General features: G+C 40.6%; 2 protein-coding genes across 2 annotated transcripts; both read left to right on the plus strand.

Moving 5' to 3' along the window:
* Positions 1 to 2198: 2198 nt before the first annotated feature.
* LOC141834441 (3-ketoacyl-CoA synthase 11-like) lies at positions 2199 to 9715 on the plus strand. Its single transcript, XM_074721780.1, has 3 exons — positions 2199 to 2285; positions 3216 to 3919; positions 9004 to 9715. The coding sequence occupies exons 1-3, from the start codon at positions 2199 to 2201 to the stop codon at positions 9713 to 9715; spliced, it is 1503 nt and encodes a 500-aa protein (XP_074577881.1).
* Positions 9716 to 14254: 4539 nt separating this feature from the next.
* Positions 14255 to 18832, plus strand: LOC141834715 (plastidic ATP/ADP-transporter-like). Its single transcript, XM_074722059.1, has 5 exons — positions 14255 to 15086; positions 15998 to 16264; positions 16378 to 16521; positions 16609 to 16956; positions 18198 to 18832. The coding sequence occupies exons 1-5, from the start codon at positions 14286 to 14288 to the stop codon at positions 18555 to 18557; spliced, it is 1920 nt and encodes a 639-aa protein (XP_074578160.1). The 5' UTR covers positions 14255 to 14285; the 3' UTR covers positions 18558 to 18832.
* Positions 18833 to 19837: the final 1005 nt, after the last annotated feature.

The following is a 19837-nucleotide window of genomic DNA, read 5'->3' on the forward strand; positions in this document are numbered from 1 at the left end:
TCAACACCTTCAATTCCAGAGAACTCAGACTCTTTGACTCCATAAACTCAATACCCTCGACTCCAAAGAACTTGGGCTCTCCAATTCCGTCAACTCGACCACTTGGCTCAAGCAGTTCAATCTTCAAGACTACTCTCCATCTACTTCATTTACTTATCCACAGTTGGGGCCTACACCATACGTTGGCCCACTAATAGTTATTATGAATAATTCCCAAATGCAGCGCCATAGTCGGATGGAGAGGCAAGCATACGATTGTCAAACCTAGTCCCCTAGATGTCTCTATAAACACATGGTGCTTAGTGATTGGAGAGGCCTTCACTGGTTGTCAGATCTAATCTCCTCATCAGATCTGATGTGAAGATGCTCTTTGTGTCACTATATAAACCCTAAGGAAGGTATGTACAAGGGATATTGCCACGCACGCACTCATCCTTTTCTTCTTCTTCTTTTTCCCTATTGTTTTTGTCTTCTCTTAGCCCCTATACTAACTTGAATGTCGGAGTGGTCACGCCGAGTCCCACCTTGACACCCCCTCATTTGAGTGTTATAGACATCCTAGACATTCTCTTCTTCATCAAGGTCTTCGTCATCCACCTCACAATAGTTGCTCCCGCTGACTCACCAGGCTGCAATCTCAAATAAGAACAGTAATATTGATTTGACATGATCAAGTTGGTTCAGCTTAAGACTCATCAGATTTGTTAGAATTCAAATAAGGATGGTATGAGGCATCCGAGAGACGGTAGACTAATGAAATTGGAGTTTGTTCAATAACTTTGATGAGAGTCACATGAGATGGACTTTGAAGAAGAAAGTGAAGGATGACATGTGGAGTAGACCATAGGCTTAGTGCATCCGAAAGGCTAAAGGACCTAAGAGAAGGTGGACTCTTAGAGATGTAATGTCGTAACAAAATTGAAAGATGGTGAGATGTGAGATATTATGTCATTTGTAATATATGAGTTCATAATTTTGAGTTTTATAGGTTTGGTTAAGAGCCTTCGAGAGGAGGAAACTGGATTCTTAGTCATAGTCTAAGCATGAGTTTGATCTTGGAGGATTGCAAGGGCGTACGAAGTGTAAGACGAGTAAAATTCTAGAATGAGTCAATCGATATTTCTCTTAGTCGACTTGAATGCTTAGTTAATTATTTCAATGACTAAAATTGCATGCTCGAGCTTAGATTTGGTCTTTAATTGATATGAGTCTACAAGATTGCAAATTGAGTTAAGCTCGACTAGCTAAATTGATTGTTCAACTATATCAATTAATTGATCTTAGTTAAGTTTACTAGATCTTGATAGAATCGACTAAAGATAAAAATTACCTAATCAATTAAATACATAATCATTTGACTGAAAGTCTTACTAGTTGTCTAGATATAAGACTTAGTCATTGAACAATAAGATTATCTTATTTGGATATCAATTAATTGGTTTTGATTAAAACATATTCAAATGAGTTATTTTATCCTCTATTTAAATGCATCTTCATTACAAGGCTGAAAGAAGACCTCAGATATTCACTTTTCTATACTCTTCTGCAAAAGGTGGATCAGCCACCTTAGCGGCCCCACACGGTCGGCCTCACGATCATCTGTGAGGAGGTAAATCGAGAAAGTGCAGTTAGTTACGACGCAGGAGGGTATTGTCTGGCTTCGCCAGGATTCGAACCCTTGCCCTCTTCTGCAAGTCTGCTGCGTCGTAACCAACTCACCTATGCCCCGGGGGCCACTTTTCTATACTCATTGTAAGGCTTTTGGTGATCATGTCTTCTAACATATATCTTCTTTATACTTTCATTTTATATTTTTTTAAGAAGATATTTTGTATGATATTTCTCCACCTATTGTTTTGTTTAGGTGTAAAGCAGCCTAACTCGTTTGGCACCTCTATATTAGTTTTATCCATCCAAGTTTGTTATAAGATGACCGTATGAATGGGGCAAGAAGTGGGCGTTTCCATCAGGCCAAGAACAGTACTTGATTTCCCCGTACGCAATTATTCCTTTTAGTGTCTTACAAATAATAATAATAATAATAATAATAATATTATTATTATTATTATTATTATTATTATTATTATTATTTATGAAATAATTGTGTGTGTGTTCCTCGTCTATAAATTCTCCGGCATGTGAACCCTGATCACAAATAGACACTTTGTTCCCGTACTTAGTCTGCGACGATAGCCAACATGGTCGACGCGGAGCGATTCCTCAAGCTCCATTACATCAAGCTCGGACTTGACTACCTCATCTCTCACTTCTTGTCAGCGGCGGATGTACATAGGGGCCCGGGGGGCCATGGCCCCCAAGCCCACGTACAATTAGAGCAATTCCATCTTCTTAATCAACTTGCTCCCTTCAAAAGCATTTAATTCAATATCATTCGATTAATTAAATTATTCAAATATGGCTACTAATTGATGACTTATTAAACCATTAAAAAATATTAAATATCAACTTCATCGATTACCCTACGTTCTATCTGCCCAGTTAATTAAACAAATATAGTATTATACTTCAACATGAAGCAATCTCTACCAACGTGTCTTTAATTAACATCCCATTTTAATTAGACATTTGCTCGCTAGCTGTTGATGATGTCGAATAGTCCCCGGGGTCATGGTGCCGCGGTAGGATATCCAGGTTGTCACCTAGGCACCTGCGATTCTATCCCCAGCTACAGCGTATTTGTAGGAATTTTCCTCCAAATGGGAATCGCAATCAAAGGATGTTGGGCATCTGGGTTGGCTGCTGCGTGCGCTTCCCGATTTACCCTGATGGCCGATGGAAAACTTCCGTGGAACCGGACAGGTCACCCCCAGGGTTTGAGTCAATACGACTAACTGGGATTATCATTTTTTTATGATGTCGAGTAATAATATAATGATAGATGTAGCTCACATTATTGAGTAAAATTGCTTATTAATATTATTTTTAATATTTAAAATATTTCAAAATTTAAGTATTTTTTACAATTCAAAGTAAATTGGGTTTTCCTTTCAATGTCTATCGTTGGACAAATGCTTTATAAATGTTAGATTTTGTGCTAAGGATTATAAATGTTAATTTAGTTATTCTTTATTTTTTTATAATTATTTAATTGATTAAGGTTGTAGTTATGTCCTTGATATGTATCTTTGGGTAATTTTTTGGTTCAAATAAGTATATCGTTTTCATTATATGGCCTCCCAAATATGAAATCCTAGATCAGCCCCTGCTTCTTGTACCACCTCTTCCTCATCCTTCTCCTCCTCCTCTCCCTCGGCCACCTTTGCCTCAACTCCGCCTTGTTCTTCTTCCTCAGCGTCGTCGTCTACCTCCTCATCCACCCGCAGCCAGTTTACTTAATGGACTTCGCCTGCTACAAGCCTAGCCACTCGACCCAAGTCTTTATGTCCATGGCCGACTTCTCCACCTTCTTCTCGTCGGAGAACCTTGACTTCCAGCGCAGGATCATCGAGCGCTCCGGCCTCGGGGACGCCACCTACCTCCCGGATGTCGTCGTCCGCGCCGCCTCCTACAGCCATGTGGCCGAGGCGACAAAGGAGGCGCGCGCCGTCATGTTATGCCCCATCGAGGCGCTGCTCAAGAAGACGCAGGTGAAGCCGAAGGACATCGATATATTGATCGTCAACTGCGGGCTGTTCTCTCCCACACCGTCGCTGTCGTCTATGGTCGTCAACCATTTCAAGCTCCGACACGACGTCATCACCTACAACCTCGGCGGAATGGGGTGCAGCGCTAGCCCCATCGCGATAGACCTCACCAAGGACCTCCTCCAGCTCCGCCGGGAGTCGTACGCCCTCGTCGTCAGCATCGAGAACATTGCCATGACCGGAAGGTACGACGGCCGCAACTGCTCGATGCTGATGACCAACTGCTTGTTCCGCATGGGCGGCGCCGCCATGCTGCTAACTACAAGAAAACCTTAAAATAGAGACGGAATTAGAGACGGAATTTATTCCGTCTCTAAGGTTAGCGACTGAAATTATTAAGTTCGGTCTCTAAAACTGCATTAGCGACGGAAATTAATTTCCGTCTCTAATTAGAGACGGAAAATTTTTATTTCTGTCTCTAACTAAGACGGAATGAAATTTCCGTCTCTAATTAGAGACGGAAAATTTTTATTTCCGTCTCTAACTAGAGACGGAATGAAATTTCCGTCTCTAATTCGTCTCTAATGCGCTTTTTTCCCGAGCCGCTCCTTTTTTTTCTCTTCCCGTCGCAAAACCCTAAATCCCTCTCCTTTTTCCCCGCGTCGGCTCCTGCTCTCCTTTCCGCGTGCTTTCTCCCGCTCGCACCGCGCCGCCTGCTCCGGCTCTCTCCCCCGCGTCTCTCTCTCGCTCGCACCGCGCCGCCTGCTCCGGCTCTCCCCCGCGTGCTCGATCGGTTTGCTGCTCCCGCTCGCACCGCGCCGCCTGCTCCCCGCGTCCCGCTCGCACCGCGCCGCCTGCTCCGGCTCTCCCCACGCGTGCTCCGGCTCGCACCGACGCCACTGACCCTTGCTCCGGCTCCCGCTCGGCATCTCCTCTCTTCGTCGGCTCCTTGCTCCGGCTGCAGCCATCACTGTTCTCTTTTGAGGTAACCGGTTTTGAACCTTAGTTTCGACGCCACTGACCCTCATTGCTCATGTTTGTTTAATAAACTGTTCTTCTCTGTCTTCAGAATTTGCAAATCCTGAACTCAGACGACTATGCTAATTATCTGAAGAAGCAGGATTGCGACCTTGCAGATTATAGACCTGACATCATTCACCTGGTTAGTTGATTTGTTACTGATGTTGTGTTTTTGATCTGTTTTGAATTATCTTCTTCTTATGACAAATGGAATTGCCTTGTCTTTATTGACATCTATATCATAAATTGACACATTTTGATTTAGCATTAAGAAGTGCACTTGAAACATTTTTGTCAAATTGTATAGCTTGTCTTATCACAAGAAGCCCATTTCAAACTCCCTCATGAGCTGTTCATTCTGATTGAATAGTTCTGGTTAGCATTAGATATTCATTTTCTAAGTTTACCTATTGGAATGTTTGTGTTCGTATGCTAATTAAAATATTTGCTTTGGGAGTTTGCAACTATAGTAAAAATTGACACACAAACTGACTATGATGTTAGGCACTTCATACAATATTCAACAGTCCCTTAGTTAAGGCTGTAGGCTGCAAGCTGTGCATGTGAAAACAGAGAAAGGTGTTATTTTCAAAATTAAACCATATGTCCATATACCGTCTTATGTTTAAGTATGAAGATTTTCCATTAATATCACATTTAATTTTGTTGAAATACTCACTTCCTGAGTGTTGCAGCACAATTGTTGTAAAAGTTAAGCATAACGGCTGTTGGTAGGGCTGTAAACAAGCCAAGTCGAGCCAAGTTTTATGGTGTTCAAGCTTGTTTGATAAGGTAACTAAATCAAGCCAAGTCTAGCCAAAAATGAACCACGCTTTTGAAATGATTGTTCAAGTTTGACTTGATTTCTTTTTTATGACCTTGAGCTTGGTTCAAGCTTGGCTTGAGCTTGGTTTGTTTAGTTGTTATCAACCTCTCAATTCAAGCTTGTTTGAAACTTTTATATTTTAAATTTGGTTGGTTATTGAGCTTGATAATATAAATTTATTTATTCATTTTGATTTTTTTTATTTAGGTTCTTGAAGTAAATAGAAATGAGTTTAAATCATTAAGTAAATTCAAATGAGTTTGATTCATTAATTAATGACTAAATTAATTAGATAATTGACTTCATAATTGGTATTATGTTTGCGTTCAATTTAATATATTATTTATATTCAATTAAAAGTTATTTTTGCAGAAGGATACAATGTATATGAATAAAGCTTGGATGTACAATAGATTAGATGGTGGATTTCTCCGACCTGAATTTTATGCCGGAGTTGAAGAGTTTGTGAACTTTGCTAAGAGCCATCCAGAATGTATGAATGGTGCAGAGTTGCGTTGTCCGTGCAATCATTGCAAATGTCGAAATAAAGCTTTCCGTGATGAGGATACCGTGAAGGTGCATATCTGTAAAAATGGTTTTGTTCCAAACTATTACAATTGGTATTGTCATGGGGAGCCTTATATTTCGGAAAGAATTGGAACCTCAGCTGCTTCTTCATCTAGCACAGCTGTTTTAGAGGAATCACCATCTACTGACCATATGATGCAAATTATGGTTAATGACGCAATTAATGCAGCTGATTTATCTAATATGGATGAAAGACCAACACCTGCAGTTCAGCAACTATACGACATGTTAAAGGCAAGTGAAAGAGAAGTGTGGGAAGGTAATCCATCTGGTCATTCCCAATTATCAGCTACTGCAAGATTGTTGAACATCAAGGCTGAACATCATTTATCAGAACGATGTTACGATGACATTTGCCAATTGATGTCAGAGTTGCTCCCTGCTGATCATCAAATGACTGATAGTTTCTATAGTACAAAGAAATTGGTCAGGGGCTTAGGTTTGCCCGTGGAGAAGATTGATTGTTGTGTAAACAATTGCATGATATATTGGAATGAAGATAGTGAACTTATTGAATGCAAAATTTGTAGTCACCCTCGCTACAAGCATCATAGTCGCATTCCAGGGAAGAAAAATAAAAAAATTGCATGGAAGATTATGTATTATTTTCCCTTGACTGCTAGACTTCAACGCTTGTATGCATCTGCCGCCACAGCTTCTCACATGAGGTGGCATCATCAACATGTGCATGAAGGAGGTATAATGTGTCATCCTTGTGATTCCCCAGCATGGAAACATCTAGATACAGTATTTCCTACTTTTGCAATTGAACCACGTAATGTGAGATTGGGACTTTCTGCAGATGGATTTCAACCATTTGGTCAGTCAGGACAGCAATATTCATCTTGGCCAGTTATATTAACACCGTATAATTTACCTCCATGGATGTGCATGAAAGATGAATTTATGTTTCTGACTGTACTTGTTCCAGGTCCGACAAATCCGAAAGAGAAGATCGATATTTTCCTGCAACCTCTGATTGCGGAGTTGAATGAATTATGGAATGTAGGATCAGAGACATATGATGTTGCAAGTAAAACTAATTTTACCTTGCATGCTGCTTTATTATGGACAATTAGTGATTTTCCAGCAGGTTTTTGTTGGACGCAACTGGAAATGTGTAAGTTCAATTTGATTTACATTGGATTTCTTTCCATCTTCATTTGCCTTTTCTATGATTTTCCCCAAAACTTACTATGAAATTGCACCATTATCAACCTACTGAAAACTCGAAGCATAGTTTAGTAGAGTGTAATGATCAGTAACTTCATTTTTCTATCACAAAGATATTTACTAGTTGGCTCCTATCGAATCTGCAAAGATCCGAGAGTGCTGGACCCTTGCCTTTTTGTCTATGCATTTTTAGTTTTCTAGTACTGTAACAATATCTGTTTGAATATTGCATCTTTGAACAATTTCATTTGACATTTTGTAATCACTTTGTTTCTAGTGATGTAGCCTTGCATGAAACTCAATTATGATGATAAAATTTGTGGCTTTTGTCAGGAAAAACATAGCTTGATGCCGACGTGAACACTCTGCTGCTTCATTGAATTTTACATCTACCACTTTGTTTATGACAATCAATGTTCACCTGTTGCTTCACCTGTATATTTGTCATTTGCTGTCCACTTGCAACTTGCAGTTCATCTTGGCCTTTGAATTGCAATTTTTATATCTTTATTATCATTAGTTGTACTCTTTTCACATTGTTGGGATGTACACTTACACTCATTATTACTCGCAGAAGATAGAGATAGAAGAAAAGGGGGGCACCTACTCTTGGAAGGTATGTTACTTTGTTTTGGGTTTGCTATATAATGTTGACTCAAAATTCTTTTCTGTGATGCATGTTTTTTCTCTTGTTTCATTTTGTGATTGTATACGGCTGGTGTTCCAATGTTCCTACATCTTTTTCATGATGTGCTTATGGTGTGCTTGATCCTCCTCTTTTAAAAATATACTTGCTAACATATTTGGTTTGTTATTAATGAGCCCTTGCCGATACATACTTGCTAACTTATTTTGCTTTTTAAAAATATGCTATTGATACTCCATCTGGTTATTGATACTCCATCTGGTTATTTTTGTTTATTATGATTCTCTATATTGATACAATCTATATTGAAGATATGTGATATTGGTTTTACAGTTTGTGGTGAAAAGAAAAGCAGTTGGGATTTGGAGTTGCAAGGACTGCGGCAAGGTCAAGGCTGGTGATGCTTAGATATGTAATATTTTGGTAGCATTGTATTTAGACATATGATACAGTATTAAGTATTATGTATTGATGAAATTTGTATTACGATTTCGGAATTTTGATATGTGAACCAGTGTTGTATTGTTCAAATTGTAAACAGTATTTTGATATGTGATGCAGAGTTTAGATATGTGATGCAGTGTTTATTTTAAATTTTAATTACGATATGTTATTATTCAGATTGTAAACAGGACTCTAAATATGATACAGGTAAAGAATTTTAAAAAATCATTAAAATCTAGCGACGGACTTTTAAAATTCCGTCTCTAAATAGAGACGGCCTTTTAAAAGTCCGTCTCTATTTAGAGACGGACTTTTAAATATCCGTCGCTAAATAGCGACGAACTTTTAAATGTCCGTCTCTAGGTAGAGACGGCCTTTTAAAAATCGGTCTCTAAATAGAGACGAACTTTTAAAATTTCCGTCTCTAAATTTAGAGACGGAATTTAAATTCCGTCGCTAAAATTAGAGACGGAATTTAATTTCCGTCTCTAAATTTAGAGACGGAAATTAAATTCCGTCTCTAATTTTTTTGAGACGGAATTTTAAAGTCCGTCGCTAATTAGCGACGGAAATATAAATTCTGTCGCTAAAAGTGACGTCAGCGATCGAATTTTTCGCGTCGGCTTGTTTCCGTCTCTAATCCGTCGCTAATCTCGATTAGAGACGGATTAGCGACGGAATTAGTCCGTCGCTAATTGGTAGTTAACTAACAAGCGAGGAGAGCGTCGGAGATCCAAGTATCAGCTGATGCACGTGGTCCGCACGCACACCGGCGCCGATGACCGGAGCTATGCCTGCGTGACGCAGCGCGAGGACGAGCAGGGGAACCTGGGCATCTCCCTGTCGAAGGACCTCATGGCGGTGGCTGCCGACGCGCTCCGCCTGAACCTGACGGCGCTCGGCCCGCTCGTCCTGCCCGCCTCCGAGTGGCTCGCATACGCCGCCGCAGCGTGGCTGAAGAAGGCGCCGGCGGTGCCGAACTTCAAGCGGGCGGCTGAGCACGTGTGCGTGCACACAGGAGGGCGGGCAGTGGTGGAGGAGGTCGGCAAGCGCCTAGGGCTGACGGACTGGCAAATGGAACCGACGCGGATGACGCTGTACCGGTTCGGGAACACGTCGAGTAGTTCGGTGTGGTACGGGCTGGCGTACGCGGAGGCGAAGGGGAGGGTGCGGAGGGGCGACCGGGTGTGGCAGGTCGCGCTGGGAGGAGGCTTCAAGTGCAACAGCGCAGTGTGGAGGGCGGTGAGGAGTGTGGCGCCGGAGGAGTTGACGGTGGAGAAGGGGAATCCGTGGATGGATGAGATCGGGAAGTTCCCGATCGAGAACGCCGGGGTGCAACCACGCACCGAGTTAGGACTTCGTCTCGTTAACTTCAGCTCAAGAGAGAAATTGAGCTGCCAAAGAAGCGTCTGATGGCTCGTGGAAACGATGATGTATGGACAAAGTTTAGCAACAAGAGGGCAGTTGAGAATTCAGGAAACAACTTGACAGCAACAGAAAAAGGAAAACAGGCAGATCTTGGTCCGGCAATTTAAGATTTCTCATATTAAGTGACTGTATCAAAAATAATATTTGACACAGATTGGTCTTTATCAATAATATTAGACACTCTTAACATTTTAGAATAAGTAGAATAGATAGAGCAAATGATTCACAATGACTGCATCAAAAATATGAATATATCAAATGACAAACCTGCAAATTTCGTAGTGGAGTTTTTCAAGTATATTTATTATATTCAGCAAATATATATATCCTTGGAGAAATCAAAAGATGAATGTGTAAGGTTATGACCCAAGTTTAGGTCTTTAATTAGATGATGGCAGAGAAGAATGAAGCAAAAGTTCCCGACTATGCACGTGTAAATTCCCTCAATGTTCAGTCATCATCAATCACTGTTCCATTGTCTTTAATTATGCGCTTCCCCAAACTATAGCCGTCAAGTTGGGTTAGGCCCGCTGGGTTGGCCCGCCCCGCCAAGTAATTTAGGCGGGTTGGGTTGAAATTTTATCAACCCATTTTAAGATGGGTTGAGGTGGGTTGGCCCGCCTAGGCCCGCGACCCGCGTGGGTTGGCCCGCGGCGGGCTTGGGTTGGCCCGCGGGTTGAGAAAGTTTATTTATTTATTTTAAATTTTAAAATTAAAGTATAAAACTTAATGAATTAGTGGGTTTCATCTATTTAAAATACAATTTAAGCTTAAAAATTATAATTCAAACTTAAAACTTTCAACTTAATCAATTTAAATTATACTTCAAACTTAAAATTTTTAATATTTTTAATATTTTTTTATTTTTTAACAGGCCCGCGGGTTGGCCCGCCTAACCCGCGGCCCGCCTTGAGTTGGGTTGGGTTGGAGATTTCCCAACCCGCCAAATTGGTGGGTTAGCCCGCCCCGCCCCGCCATATGATGGGCCCGCCATGGGTTAGCCCGCCCCGCCATGGGTTGGCCCGTTTGACAGCTCTATATCTAACAGCAGTTAGCTTGTGAAGTAACTTTGTTGGCTTGTATCAATCAGTCCCTTTACACATCCCCACCTATGAAACCTTCGTCCTGCCTCCCATCTACAACATTGTCCTGGTCTCTATGAGCAAATGGGTTAGGTTGACCTCAACATCATTGAAACTATGCAGCACTCCCAACACATTCCTTGTTATAAGGGAAAGGGATCTCCTTTCCATCAATTTTTCTCTTTGATGGTGGTACTTGACTATAGTTCTATTGTACTCAAGCCGAAAACCTTTATCTTCAAGAGTGAAAACACATTTATGCTTAGGCATACTTTCCAAAGCACGAATAGCAACTGCCATTCAAGGCCATGTCTTCATGTATTCATAGTAGTTGAACAGGTCATGTTTTGGATGCCAGTCCTCTAGATACAAAATTGTGATCATTTATCGGCTCATAGATTAGACCCTTCTTGGAAAATTATTGTACTTTTTAGGCCACCTTTGCATCACATCACGTCAGGATAGTCACAAGCAATATGCTAGTCCACCTAGTTAATGCCACCACTTGAAGATTCATATTGTTCATCGCACTCCTATTTTGTGGTGCTTCAACAATCGTTATATATTTTTTCATGTCGAACCAGTACCATGAGGATTCAACTCCATAAGACGATTACCACCAAAATCTTGAGAGAAGTGAATAAATTCTAAAGGCAAAGAGAAATTGAAGAGAGAATTTGAGTTGGAGTTGGCTGAGGAAGAAATAGATATTAGGGGGTTAAATAATGAATTGGCAGCTTCATATAATTAACTGCAAGTAAATACTTTTCAATATACGTAGGATACCTAGATTCATATTTATATCAAAATACTCGTGCCCTAGCCCAAGTAGCATAGATGTGAGCAATATAAACCTAAATCAAGGGAGAATGTATGCCAACCATTGGCAGATTCATAGGTAAGAGATTTGAAACATTGATCCAAGTTCCTCTATAAACTTCAGCGAAAGATAGGCATTCAAAATTTTATCTCCTCAATAAATGTGTTGTAATGAGAATACTTCATATAGCAGTGTTTTCAAAACCACATTGGAGTGGTTAGTTCAACAAGAAGCATTCTGAAAGCAATCAGTTAGTGTGGAAAGATAGGTCACAACAAGCCAACCAGTCGAAAACTGTTAAGTGACTAGACACATTAATGTAACTTCTTTTAGATCGGTTAAGTTCCAATTCTTAAAATTTATTAGTTTTTCATTGTATGTTAATTCAATTAGTTAAACCAATCGAACAGATTGAATAGCAAACTAATGCTCAGGCCAATTCATTCAGTATAGGCCCCAATTTGGATGGCTATATATTGTTGTTTAATCAAAACACAATTCTTGTAGATTTTCATGCCTAACCAAATCTTGCTTTTACTTACACTATCAGCTATTTACCCTTGCTTCCTCTCAATAATGATTGCTATTCATCCTAAATTGCGTTGGATCTTTTTAGTTGATCGCCAAACTTACTTCTAATTTAAGAATCATCAATTCCTTAACCTTTCATTCTCTAAAAGGTCATTACTTTGATTCCTCGAGTGTGCTGAATTTGTTCAATGCTGACATGACGAACCCTATTCATTCAATAATTACTTTACTTCTGGCACTCACAATAGTATAAGAATCCAACATATGGATAATATATCACAAACTATCGATGTATAAATAGAATGAATATGGTCAAGTTTTTATTGTGATTGTCATGGTTCTATTCTCAAAAAGATGGAAGCACCAGTTACTGCATATACATTCCTAGATTTCAAAAGGACAAGATCTTTTTATAGAGCTAGGATAAGCTCTAGCTCAACCTTATATATGTATAGATATTTCACAAGGCTATTAATTATCATTTTTTTATATAAAAAGAATGACGAGGAGAATTTGGATGGAACTTAGTCCATACTTAAAGTTCAATTTCATGTTCTATGCAGACATTAGTAACCATGAAAGATGCAAAAATTAGAAAATTAAGTTGTACTTCTAGTTTGGAGGGAAAGCAGCAACCTAAAATATATAGGATCATACAGCCACATTCTTTTTCATCCTTAAAAATTCTTGGAAGATTCATAGTTTCTACATTTTTGTTTTTCATATGGTTAAATTAAAGAGATTTCAACTTGTGGAAAATCAAACTAACCTAATTTAGATGATTCTACAGTTGTTAATAACTTGTATTTATAGCTATCTTGTAATCAATAGGAAACCAATCACACAATTTGGTTCCTATTAATTAGAATTAATTAGTTTCTTATTAATTAGAATTTTTGTATTTAGCTAATACCTCATGTATTTATATCTCTCCTACTATGCTGTCTGGAAACGGCAACTACACTAACGTCCCCGTTTCCGAAACGCTGGGAAACGTTTCCATCTGTGGAAACTTACCAGAAACAGCCAGATTTGGGAGAAGGCTGTGCGAGCTGCTGGGAGCAGGCTGTGCGCCGACGTAAAGGTCGCGCCTTTCCGCAGATTTCTCGTGCGCTTTTGATCCGCAAACGAGCGGTTTCGCTCGGAGGTCCGCCGTCGGTCGGCCGATGGAGACGGAAGTCGGCGGCATCGGCTCCCTCGGCGGTTCAAGCTCCCCGCCGCCGTTCCTCGTCAAGACGTACGAGATGGTGGACGACCCAGCGACGGACTCCGTCGTCTCGTGGAGCGCCAGCAACGCGAGCTTCGTCGTCTGGAACGCGCCGGAGTTCTCCCAGGTCCTCCTCCCCTGCTACTTCAAGCACAACAACTTCTCCAGCTTCGTCAGGCAGCTCAACACTTACGTAAGTGGAAAAATCTTCCAACAAATCTCTATTCATTCATCGATCGGGTAATCTCGCCGGCGTTGTGTTTGTTGAATTGCCTCCACCGGTTGAACATCCATATCTGTGTTTTTCCTAATGTTCTTCTTGTTGTTCGAAGATAATCGAGGTGCTCATCTTCTCTATTCATTCACTGATCCTGTAATCTCGCCGGCTTTGTGTTTGTTGAATTGCCTCGATCGGTTGAACATCCATATCTGTGTTTTTCCTAATGTTATATCCGAGTAGCCATGCTGCAAGAGGTAGGCATCGAGCAGTAAAGGCTCTTGCTGCTCTTCCAGCAGCCCACACAGCCTTCTCCCATGGCGGTGCAGTGACTTGGTCTTCGACGTTTCCAAAATTTTGGAAACTTCAACTATTGTCGTTTCCCGTTTCCGTTTCCGCATTTCCCGTTTCTCGTCTCCAAGTTTCCAGACAGCATAGCTCTCCTATTCTCATGAATAAAATATCTCTTTTTCTCCTAAAAACCACATGGTATCAAAGCCTAGGTTAACCTAGGACACGTTGTTTCTACCGCCAACGACTGCAGCCCTAAACTATAGCGACGTTGTCTTCTCCTCTGCAACGACAACACTCCTTTCTTCTTCTCTTCATCTGTCTCAGTTTCCATGGCCTATTCCAACCAAACCTCCAGCGATTCATCTGTCGCTCCATATCTTCTGAGATAGCATCGAGGAATTGGTATGGAGAGGGTTATCTCAGCTCAAGGCCTCCTTTCTCTCCCTCCCACGCCGCAAGCTCGCACTTTCCACCCCCTCCGCCTCCGTCTCCCCTTCGCCGCCGTCCGGTTCCCCTCTCCGGTGCTTTCGAACCACGCTTTCCATGGTTTCATCTCCAAGGAGGTCACGCCATCGTTTCCAAGGCTGAGAGCCGCCGGTGACTCCCAAAGATTTCTCCTTTCCCCTGGGCTTTACGGGAAACAGAAGAAAGCTCCGGTTTTTAGCGCCTCCGCGGCGGTTCCGGCTGGAGGTACTGGGGTTGTGGAGGGCGAGGCGGAGAAGCCCAAGTTATTGGGGGTTAACATTACGACCCTTAAGAAGATAATTCCGCTGGGCATTATGTTCTTTTGTATCCTTTTCAATTATACCATTCTCAGAGACACCAAGGATGTGCTGGTGGTGACGGCCAAGGGGAGCAGCGCCGAGATTATACCCTTCTTGAAGACTTGGGTGAACTTGCCGATGGCGATCGGGTTTATGCTGTTGTACACTAAGCTGTCGAATGTTTTGTCCAAGGAGGCTCTCTTTTACACCGTGATTTTTCCTTTCATAGCCTTTTTTGGGGCCTTTGCCTTTTTGCTGTATCCTCTTCGAGATACCATCCATCCCACGGCGCTTGCTGATAAGCTCCTAGCCGCACTTGGTCCGAGCTTCCTTGGCCCGGTGGCCATTTTGAGGATTTGGAGCTTCTGTCTCTTCTATGTCATGGCGGAGCTGTGGGGAAGCGTGGTGATCTCGGTCCTCTTTTGGGGGTTTGCCAATCAGGTGATATATGCTTGCTGTTTGGAATTGTTCAATTGTTTTCTTAACGCTTATTCTATTTGCTATACCATGTGATCACTTATACCGAGTAAAGAGCAATCCATTTCCACAGTAATCAGTATATCATAACTGTGAGATTGCATTTATGAGATCAAACCCTGCACGAACTGTAATTTGGTGATATTTGATTGGTTTTCCCAGTTTAGGCTGTGAGGAAAGGTCCATTTTATATGTTTGCGATACAACTCAATTCTATCATCTATCTCCTCTCTTGCCAAATAGTTATTAAATCTATAGGAGAGAAGAATTGCAATGGGGCAGAAAAGTGACAGTAAAGTCACAGGAGAGTAATTAGAAGCAGCAGGAGGATTGCAAATACATGATTTCGTTAACATGTGAAGTTTTGATTAGCAAATTATTCCAAAGCCATGCCAGAAATCTATTTGTATTCATTTAGCTGCCCATCATATAACATACATAAATTTAAACAGGTGAGGTACAAGACCTTTTAAGTAGGTCTGATTTTATTGATTTATGTGTAAATTTATGAAGGCATATTCTATGACATTTTTATGTCTGAAAAAAATTGTATCAGGCAAGCAAATTGTTCTTCACCAAGAATTCACCAAGAAGTATGTTATGCTACAAAATATGATGACCTTTTGTTGCTTGTGGTATGAACACTCTATGTACTTTTATTAGTGAGAATTTTTTCTTTTCCTTTTTTATGCTTTATGGTTGGATGTAGTAAGATGTTTTACTAGTTTATATGCTCATGGTGTCTGTCTTATTTTTTTTCATACTTTATACAGTTATTGTCTGTATTTGAGATACAGAGACAAGAAACAATATAAACTCCATGAGCAAATGCTGATTTTCCCCCCTAAAACTTATTTCCTGAGAACCATTTGCAGATTACTACTGTTGAGGAAGCTAAAGAATTCTACCCATTGTTTGGACTTGGGGCTAATATTGCCCTCATCTTCTCGGGGCGAACAGTAAAATATTTCTCTAATCTACGTAAAAATTTGGGACCAGGAGTTGATGGTTGGGCTATTTCACTGAAAGGAATGATGAGCATTGTTGTGCTTCTTGGGTTTGTAATATCTGCAATCTATTGGGGCGTGAATAAGTTTGTGGTGAATGATCCATCTCTTCCTAGATCAAACCGCAAAAAGAAGGTCCGTTTCAGGGTTGCTATGGCATCATGTTTACTTTTGGGTATTTATACTTGCTATGTTTTCTTTTTGGTCTTTATATCAGCATTGATAAATATCAATTATTCAATGTGTAGGAGAAGCCAAAGCTAGGCATGAATGAGAGCCTGAAGGTTTTGCTCTCCTCTAGATATGTGAGGGATCTAGCCACCTTGGTGGTTGCTTATGGTATAAGCATTAACCTGGTGGAAGTCACATGGAAATCGAAGCTCAAGGCACAGGTAATCTTTTTTCTAGTTTGATGTTGTACCTTTAATTTTGGATGGCCTAATTTCTTCTTACTTATTCACAGTATTATTTTTTGGCAGTTTCCCAGTCCAAATGAATATTCATCTTTCATGGGTGATTTCTCAACTATGACGGGAATTGCAACTTTTACAATGATGTTGTTGGGAAGGTGGATTCTCAGAAAATTTGGCTGGGGAGTGGCAGCCATGATCACTCCTACAGTTTTGCTTCTAACAGGAGTCGGATTTTTCTCACTAATCTTGTTTGGAGAGCCACTGGCTCCCCTATTGGGAAGTTTCGGAATGACTCCTCTGCTTGCTGCTGTTTATGTGGGCGCATTACAGAATATTTTCAGCAAGAGTGCAAAATACAGCTTGTTTGATCCTTGCAAAGAAATGGCTTACATTCCTTTGGACGAAGAGATGAAGGTTAGTGTTCTCTCCTTCTACCTTTATGAGCAATCCACTGAATTCAAAAATAGGTCCTAGTATTATGATGTGGATAGGTAAAATTTATTTGGATTATCCTTTCACAAATTCTCTCTACCTTAGAAAAAAACTTGGCGTATAATCCTTGCAAAGCTACTACTCGCGCTATTCTTAGTCAGAATGATGTGTTATCTGGAACTCTCCTTTTAACTTCGAATAGCAAAAAATTCCTTTTGTTTTGATAAGAGTTTACTTAATCCAGAATTCTTGTTTCTACTTCATAAAGTATTAGTAATGGAGTAAATAGTTGGTCCAGACAAAAAAATCACATAGTGACAATAATTTTGGGATAAAACTTGAATCTCACACCCATGCAAGTGTTCTTACCGGATCACACAAATAAACACTGAAGCATACATACATATCACATGCATACGTCGTCTAAGTATCAACTTGTCATGCTTGTTGAGACTTTTCTAGTAGAATATAAGTTGGGTTAGAAAATGCCTCTGAACTGGTCCCTTGGCAGATTGATGCACATGTCTATGTGGGTGTTTAGCTCTGTTCAACAGAGCAGATATTCATTGAACTTGTGTTAGTCCAAACAGTTTGGCTTTAAGTTTCAGTAATTCTTATTTTTAAAACTTTTTTTTGGGATTTTATTATAATATGTATAAATCATGTTAACTATTTGAGTTCTTTTGGTTTTCTATAATGAGACCTGAGCTGTAAAACTCAACCTGTAATCTGAAAAGCTTGAAAAAAGTTTGGTTGACGAGGGCTGGGTTTCACCCTACCTCTATTGTTTGGAAGAAACAATATCCTCGCGATATTATATCGGCTTTGAAAAATGAATATTGCATAAATATCATGAAAGGAATCAAGTTGTTAAAAGAGATAAGGGAAAGCTGGAAAGGTGATCAAATCTAGTATGGTTTATGTGCTTGTTGGTGCCTTGGTGACAAGGGTGTGGGCAGGGCATGCACAATTTGTTTCTTATATCTTCTTTTCACGCAGCATATCAGTAACAGGATTGCATCTAAGGAAATGAATAACTACGATACTGTCTTTAACTTCGAATTATCGAAGAGTTGCTTATCAGTTTATTGTATATACCTTCATTCGTTTATCGAGCTGCCTCCAACATCAGCATCTTCTAACACCTCATGACATAACTACTGTTATTCCTAGCTTCCATATTCACTTAACCAATATGTATGGCTTTTGCTTGCTTACAACAGGTTAAAGGGAAGGCTGCGATTGATGTTGTCTGCAATCCCTTGGGAAAGTCGGGAGGCGCCCTGATCCAGCAATTCATGATTTTGACATTTGGTTCTCTTGCTAGCTCGACTCCGTACCTAGGAGGAATACTTCTGGTGATCGTTCTCGCATGGCTAGGTGCTGCAAGATCCCTGGACTCCCAATTCTCGCCGCTGGCCAAGGAGCAGCTTGAGAAGGAGAAATCACTGAAAGAAAAGTCCACAGTTGCAGCAGCAATGAAAGAAGAAACCCAGGAGCTGCTCGCGGAGGTAAAGCTGAGTGAGAATGGATCTGCAGCAGCCGAGACAATATCCGATGAGTCGCCTCTGAAGCAAAACTAAGCCAAACCTGAGGAAACCAGAAATCTGAGAGTTATCTGCTCTGGCAGCATCTGAAAGTTGAAGTTTTGCATGACTTAGAAATTTTACGCGAATAAGGCATGGCATGTGGCATTGCTACTTGCCCATTTCGGTAGAAATGCAGGCCTGTAGAACATTTGCTGCCCGCATTGAGTATTTGTTGCCAAATTATGTCAAATATGTTGGATTCTTTTTTGTTGAAAATAGTCCCTTGTATTCGGTTTTTATACCAGTGAATGAAACAGCAACTTGTTAAATTATCGATCTGTTCACAGCATTCTTGTGCTAGTATGGCAACCCCCCTTTGGTGCAGCGGTTAAGGCGTAATGGAGACTTTCAGCTGCAGTTCGATCCTTTACTCCAACAAGCATCGACTTAGTGGAAAACTTGAGCTGGGCGGCCGTGGGCCGAAATATCTATGGGCGGGAAAAGTTCACGAGTTTGCTTTCACAAGTAGAGAATTGATTTGGCATTGCAATGGTTTTAAGGGACGCCGAAGACTGCAGAGGTTGACAGTCGACGCCTTATTGTGGTGCTTTAGGGATTTATCTTTGGAAATTGGTTGGAAACTTCTGTCGAGGCAGGTTGATCACCTTAGAGATTAGTTGAGTCGTAAGAACTATTAAAAAAAATGTATGATAAATTTTTGTCCCCGGGTTATGATGCAACGATAAACGTTTCCGGCTACGGCACACTATAAAGTTTATTTTCAATTTGTTAACTAAAATAGTTACTCTAATGAAAGTATTTTATTTATTTAAGAGCTTCTATTAAAGCTATTGATAAAGCCAACATTTGAAGCTAAATGTAGATTTTTCAACCAAAGCTGGTGATCCGGTAAAGATATTTAGCGATAACGTAGACGATGAATACAATGAGAAATATGAGAGAAAATAAGTAAAATAAACATCTGTCAAAGTCCCGATTTTTCCTCAACATTAGGCCAAGCTATATCAGGACTCGAGATACGATCTTAGGTATTGAGGTGACTCTCTTCTAGATCTTGATGTTCTTCTATAAACCCATGCTGAGCTCTCTCTGGCCTCAACCGGCCTCTTTAAGCAAACACTAAGCTCCTGCCACAACCTTTACAATATCTCCCGATCTCATGACTTGGTTCCGGTATCATACGCCGACCTCGTGACTTGGTCTCAGTATTATACGTCGATCTCATGGTTTGGTCCCGGTCTCACGAGTAGACCTCATGACTTGGTCTCAGCTTTACGAACTGACCTCATGACTTGGTCCTAGTATCACACAAT

This window comes from Curcuma longa, chromosome 9 (genome assembly GCF_044706935.1).
Source record: "Curcuma longa cultivar G26 ecotype Majalengka, Jawa Barat chromosome 9, ITB_CL_G26_1.1, whole genome shotgun sequence".
Lineage (NCBI taxonomy): Eukaryota > Viridiplantae > Streptophyta > Magnoliopsida > Zingiberales > Zingiberaceae > Curcuma > Curcuma longa.

Bases quoted from the DNA above. Each gene is read 5' to 3' on its own strand.
- LOC141834441 (XM_074721780.1), top strand. From the start codon at position 2,199: ATGGTCGACGCGGAGCGATTCCTCAAGCTCCATTACATCAAGCTCGGA. The intron at 2,286-3,215 runs GTACATAGGGGC...ATGAAATCCTAG, and splicing joins ACTTCTTGTCAGCGGCGGAT to ATCAGCCCCTGCTTCTTGTA. The intron at 3,920-9,003 runs GCTAACTACAAG...CGCTAATTGGTA, and splicing joins ATGGGCGGCGCCGCCATGCT to GTTAACTAACAAGCGAGGAG.
- LOC141834715 (XM_074722059.1), top strand. From the start codon at position 14,286: ATGGAGAGGGTTATCTCAGCTCAAGGCCTCCTTTCTCTCCCTCCCACG. The intron at 16,265-16,377 runs GTCCGTTTCAGG...TTCAATGTGTAG, and splicing joins GATCAAACCGCAAAAAGAAG to GAGAAGCCAAAGCTAGGCAT. The intron at 16,957-18,197 runs GTTAGTGTTCTC...TGCTTACAACAG, and splicing joins CTTTGGACGAAGAGATGAAG to GTTAAAGGGAAGGCTGCGAT.